A 6,605-nucleotide genomic window follows, 5' to 3' on the forward strand; every position below is an offset into this window, starting at 1 on the left:
TAGCGCCTCCATTTCTCCCAAGAAATAATTAATCAAGGCACTGTAGTCTGAAGACAGAGCAGGTTGGCCACTATCCATAGGGTCAATGACATGACCTCAGGCCTTCTAAAATCCAGCCTTCGGACCTAAATTTGCATCACAGTAAAGCTAAATCTCCAAGCAGGTCAGTGCCTGGTATCCTCTCAAAAGTCTCAATACATTTTCAAAATCATGTCAAACATTTGGTCCAAATAGTTCAAAAACAGAAGCACACAAATGATGTCAGGTGGTTTTTTAATGTTTCCAAAAATAGTCTCTGAAAGTGGGATTGGTTTTACAAAAGTATCCATATATTTAACAGGTATGGAATTCTTATGTAAACAGACTGTCAGACTCATTGGTGGCACCAGAAGACTGAATGCTGAACCCTTGGCAGAAGTTAGACTGTCCACAACCGAGGATGGAAGTTTCTTTTTTCTTTAAATCACTTTGTCAGTCTTTAGAAAGTACAACAGATGACTAAAATGGCTAGTAGGCTTAAGCAAGAGCAGTACAAATGCAGTAGTTTAGCTGAACTTAACTGTAACATGAAATAATGATTACAAATGCTGTGTATGACATAGAATGTCAGGGTTCAAGACGGCCATTACATTTCTGCCCATGTTAACACTTCAAAAGGCTTCAGGCTTATGACCTCAATAAAGTTATTTAAATGCCTCATGATTACACTGATAGTCTGGTGAATTCATCATCCTTGGTTGCTCTGTCAAACTCATTTGATGCTCTCTAACTTTATCAGCAATTACTATGGAAAAATCCGCTCAAGATCAAAGGGGTTTAATTATCCAATGAGGAAATGCCCTTGCACCAAATATCCACTCTTGCAGCTGAACTGTGCCCACTGTTAAGAGGAACGGCTACCTCAAGGACAATGACATTTATTGGGGACAAATGAGTGTGTGTTTTAGGTGGAGTGACAGAATTTAGGAGCAGCATCATCCCAGACTGACATCAGTTAGGTTCAGAGGTATTCACACCGGCTACACCAGCAAGTGCCTCAGACAGCTGGGACAGAAGGATTCATGATGTCTGTTCTTTGGGTCATCAGAGGTCTGTCAGAATTTCTTGCAGGGAGAGAATCTATTCTGCAGCTTCAGTCTCCATTGCCTGTCCTGTTGCACTTTCAACGGTCTTTGTGGCCTTTAAAGAAAAATAATGAAGTTAGTGGAAACATTTGGAGCCTAAATTCTTATGTATTTAATAAAGTACACTGCATCACAACGCACCTTCTTTTTCTTCTTCTTTTGAGCCTTGCGGCTGGTTGAACTCTGAAGCAAAGCCTTTAACAAAAAGACAAAAATGGAATGAGATATCCTTCATTAATCCAATCTTTTACTCTTCAGGTAGAGGAGACAACATTTATCACACGTTACCTTCAGTTCTGGGTCCTCAACCTCATGCTCAGACTTGTACAGTTCTGGCTCATAGAGGCTGTTGGTGATTCGCAGTGGTCCATTGGCCATAAGCAGCACAGTGAACTTGAACTGGGCAACAAATTCTCCTGAACACAGATAAGATTGAAAAGGTGCAGGTCAACTTGGGTGTTCAATTTGGACATCAAATGGTGCTATTCACTATTTAAAATGCATGGTGACTGTGAGACAATGACAAAAAAAATATCTAGGAAGTCTACTTGTAACAACACATTAGTGACAGTCAATGTGTCTCTTTAGACACGGTGTGTGAGCACAGACAGCAGTCTGCAAGGTGGGAGAATTTGGGCTTAATGGTAAAAAAAAACCCACACAAGATAGTCACAGGATATGGTTTGTGTTGCCTAAGCATATCACATAAGTACATGGAAAAAAAGGAATTTTACCACCAACACCTGCGCTGTTACATTTTTATCAGATTGTACATCTGATGTTCTGCAGCAACTGTGAGCTTTCCCTTCATTTTGTTCATGTGAAAAACCACAAAGAATTTTTAAGTCTCCAAGAGCTTGAAACCACTCACCCTCTTTCTCATGCAGCACGTTGAATGGCTGCAGCAGCTCATGTTTGGCACACTCCACCACGCCCAACCTGGCCTTGCTTTCATCTTCAAATGCTCTGAGGAGACAAATGAGAAAAGAGAAATGAGGAAGTGGAACTCTGGAGATTGAATTATAAAAAACATTATGCAACTTCACAAAAGCGACACAAAAGCTCAAGTGCTAAACCCCCTCCTCCAAAAAAACAAACAAACCAGTGTATTTACAAATGTGTAAATGAGAGCATATCCCAATCTTGCAATCAGGAAAGAACACTAACATTTCACTCTTTGTTGTTTATTGTCTATTTTTAATTTAAATAAAAACAGATTCCTTGCTGAATATCAGAAAAACATAATTTTTAATGACTTGCCAATCTTTTTAAACTGACCTACATTTTGGAATTGTTTAAGGTGAAAGTCACTCCATCCACACTTCACAAACCAACTCAAAATTACTCAGTTCAAGTACAGGCATAAGTGGTGGCGAGTATGACATAGAAAAAACACAAATATCTAAAGTGAAGATGAAGGATACTACCTCAGAGTGAAAGGCATTGTGTCGAAGCGTTTTTCCACGTCACTGAAGAATATCCGAGATGTCTTCATCTTCAAGCCGTAAACCTTGTTGGGGTCTCGTTTGTAAACGGTGGTCCTCTGGCCTCCATCCTTGGCCTTAATCGCAAAACAGAACATAGAAATTTTAATCCTTGCCTGCACATCATTTCTATGCTGAGTGGGGGGTGGAAATTCATCTCTCACCTTTCCCTCTCCAGTACTGACAAGCACATCGACTGCATAGACCTCATGCACCTCAAACTCTGCCTTCTCATGGTCCTTTCTACAAAAACAATTATCCACAGGTTAGAGTGAACACTCATCAGGTCAGTTATGATAAGGACGTGCTAAATCTAACTGACTGACTTCTGCTGGTCCGTTGGGTTTTGGATGATCGTTTTCTCCCCATCAATGACATGCTGTTTGAGCTGATGGGACAGCATGCCTATAAATAATGAAGTAATTGAAAACTGAGTCAAGTATTACATTCAGAAAATGTATGCAATTATAGTCACAGCATAAGCAATACCCACCTTCAATAGGAGAGCACTTGAATGACTTTGCAATCTTGTTCCAGGCTTCTGTGACCTGTGAGTTCTAATAGAATATAACAAGAGACAAAAGTAATTGTTTAAAAAAGGTAAGAGCAGTGATGTCAATCATATCCGTGATCATGGTGGAGTTTTACCTGGTTTCCTGGCTTGACAAGACGCAAGGCAGCCTCAGCACAGAGGTGAGCTGCTTTGACAACATCAGCCTTCCTCCCTGTTAGTGGGTTGTCCTGATGTAATACAGGCAGCAGGTCAAAAAAGAACCAATTATTATAATTTGCAAATGGTGAGTGTCAAATCACAATCCTTGCATTTTCAGAATAAATGAGTTGTGAAAGTGTGATTTATTCCAAGAGTGACGCCATACCTTGGTCACTCCAACAACAAAGCTGTGAGCCACATTTGAGATGAAGCCATCGACATGTACGCCCAGATCACTGCACACCAACACATGAAAACATGAGTGTGTGATGCAAAAAAAAAACACACACACTACAGGACAATTTGTCCAGTACTCTGGGACAACCGATATAATTTCAGCCTTACATCTTGATAAGGTCCCCGTCCTTCAGTATGATGTCAGGATCGCTCTTCAGAGGAGAGCAATGGCAAACACAGTTGTTAACTGACACACAAGTAGGAAAAGCGATACCTGTAAAAGGAAGAGAGTAAATGAGGAAGTGGGGGTCAGAGATGTTTGATGACCAATAAGAGACGTTTGATGACCAATAATGCAACAAAAGACTAACCTTTCTTCATGTCCTTTTCCTTCTTGAAGATTTTCCCAGTCTCTGTCATGATATAAGCATCACCCTTTTCACACAGGCTGAGCACAGAGACTCCAGGCATAGCTGCCACTACCACCGTCTTCAGAGCCTCTGTAGGACAGGAGATTAAAAAAAAGAAAAAGAGAGTCATAATGCATTTAAAAAGGCATATGAATGACAGCATGCATGTAGTTTTAGACAGCAACTCTGATACCACAAATTTTGTAGTGTTTTGTGTTAGACATTTAGTCACATGGTTCATAAAATGTCAAAATAGTGAAGATTCACACTAGTCTCACCTAAATTGCTCAATGTGAACTCTAAAGTTGTCTTTACATTTATTAGCCAACTGTGCAAGGACCGTTTCTCTTCTTGATTGATTCCTCAAAGTACCAATATCAGCAGAAGGTGCGTTTTCTAGGATCAAACTGTATATGGATAATATTCAATGAAAAGATTAATTTTGCCTTGATATAGGTCCATTCATATCCAGGCAGCAGTACATGTGGTTACTTGTAATTCCTACATTTTCACTGCAGTATAAATTGGGGCCATATCTTAGGAGATGTCAGGTACTACAGAATATGTTATCTTGGTTCTTAGTCAGGTTTTATGATAAAGAAAGCTAGTAAAATGTTTTTGTACTAGAGGTAAAAGTGGTCAGGGGTGTTTGACTCCATAGCGGGAACTGGTCTGTGAAATAATTTGCCGATATCAAATGACAAAGGAGGTCTTATTTGATTTTAATTCAACCAATATCACTTTAGCTAAAAAAACAAACATTGGACAGACTGTCTAGCAGCTGTCTATCAGCTTTAAATAGCCAAATGCTGGTCATAAGAGGTCTGAAATGTCTGTGGAGGTTCAGAGTCAACCAGGTCATTATACCCACAAATGGGTAGATATAGTCGACTGGAGTTGCTTAAGTTTTGTTGTAATATTAAAAGTACGGACTAAATATGCTCCAAATGTATATTAAACGTATCAAAGTCACTGAACGACTGAGGCCTTACAAATGATATACTGTAAAATATATTGGATTCACCTCCAAGCATGTGGTATGTTGTTGACGTTAAGGTAATTTGTGAGTTTATTTAAACATTTAAATGGAATAATTCAATTATTTTTTTCGACGGCAATCTAACATGGCAGTGCACTGTGTGAGTTCTGCTCGTTCTGATTAAGATTAAAGAAACCTCAGATTACAAACGGCTTCATTCACGTCTGTTGTCACAGCTGCCATTTGAATTAGATGTGGGTGTATAACAGAATCTGCGCCGCCACATGTTAACAACCCATTTTATACTTGTCATTGTTATCTCTATCCATTAGCCGTTACTGCTAGCTAGCGCTCGCTAGTGTGAAGTAGCTAAGCCACAGACCCACCTAGCTCACTAGGCTAATATGACAGCTGCAAAACCATAAACCAACACAACTCACTCCAAGTCAAAGCATTTCCCAACAACATTTAAAACACCTTGGTGTGAATTGAATTGAACAAAGACCCGTTCTCTGCTGTGAGCTGTGGCCGCTAATGCAGCTGCGGCACATGGCACAGTTGCTGCTGCCGAGTGTGATTAGCTGACGCTGCTACAGTAGCTAACGCAGAAGGATCTTCGTACTTCGTGGACGTTTAACGGCTACTTTCCACTTACGATTCGCGATCTCCGCCCCCATCTTGTACTTGGTGACCACCAAGTCATCGGCGATGGTCAGCTCCTGAGTGTCGTCCTCTCCAGACATGTTGGCAGTGAGTCCGCGAAACTTTTTCCCCGGCGGGTGTCAAGTCAGTCTCAGGATCTACCACGCTGCTCTCTGCACACCGGCCCGCCCGACTTCTACCGGCAGCCTGCTATCACCAAATCCCGCCTGCGGCCAAAGACCCGATGACAAGTCAAGATAGTTCACGGCCTAGTCTTTACTGCTTTCGTTCGTGTTCGCCGTCGTCAAACACCAGTCGAGAGGGTTTTGGTGGAGTTTGCATAAATAACTACTAGTAATAAAATGAACAAAATTGTACTTATACATTTGATATTATACTATAGCAAATATATTATATTAATATAGGGTTGTTGTACATAAAATAGAAAACGGACTGAATCAGTGACTCTAAAACAAATTGTACACTTGACACATGATACACCTCTTTCATACTGGATACAATATTTTATATTTTACATTATTGTCTTTATATGGTCCTTTTTATTAATACAACCCTTAATTCCTTTTCATTTTTAAATGAATATTTTACAAGTACTTATCTACATGAATGTAAATATTATGTACATATATATGTTGTGTGTGTATATATCAAAGAAATATCTGTATTTATTTTTCAATAGCCCCCATATCATGTGATAAACTGACTCTAAACCAATGCCAAATGGCAGTACTACCATAAACAGAGAGGACACATGTTCTTGTATTGGGGTTTTAGTACTTCTAATATTTAATGTTCTATTGCCTTTTATAAAGACTTTTTTAAATTAATATAATAATAATTATTCAAATATACCCATTTTGTCATTCATGTAACCAAACAAGTATGTTTGGAGTTATGGTAAGTGTGTTTGTATTGGATTTTAGTACTTCTTATATTTAATATATATAATTGATTTTTTTTTCATATGAATATCAATGTTTGTAATAACCTCTATGTTATCTGATACACATATGACTCCAAAACAGTACCAAATATTAGTTCTAGTCTTTGCATTAT

The 6,605-nt window shown here is 39.1% G+C and overlaps 1 protein-coding gene across 1 annotated transcript; it reads right to left on the reverse strand.

Annotated features, from left to right (window-relative positions):
- Nucleotides 1-256: 256 nt before the first annotated feature.
- Nucleotides 257-5,739, reverse strand: pa2g4b (proliferation-associated 2G4, b). Its single transcript, XM_044039329.1, has 13 exons — nt 5,542-5,739; nt 3,869-3,997; nt 3,666-3,771; nt 3,487-3,556; nt 3,257-3,349; nt 3,102-3,165; nt 2,935-3,013; nt 2,773-2,851; nt 2,552-2,685; nt 1,996-2,090; nt 1,413-1,540; nt 1,266-1,319; nt 257-1,179 (listed from the first exon to the last, which is right to left on the reverse strand). Exons 1-13 carry the CDS (start codon nt 5,627-5,629, stop codon nt 1,120-1,122), a joined length of 1,179 nt encoding a protein of 392 aa, XP_043895264.1. The 5' UTR covers nt 5,630-5,739; the 3' UTR covers nt 257-1,119.
- Nucleotides 5,740-6,605: the final 866 nt, after the last annotated feature.

This window comes from Solea senegalensis, linkage group LG11 (assembly GCF_019176455.1).
Source record: "Solea senegalensis isolate Sse05_10M linkage group LG11, IFAPA_SoseM_1, whole genome shotgun sequence".
Classification (NCBI taxonomy): domain Eukaryota; kingdom Metazoa; phylum Chordata; class Actinopteri; order Pleuronectiformes; family Soleidae; genus Solea; species Solea senegalensis.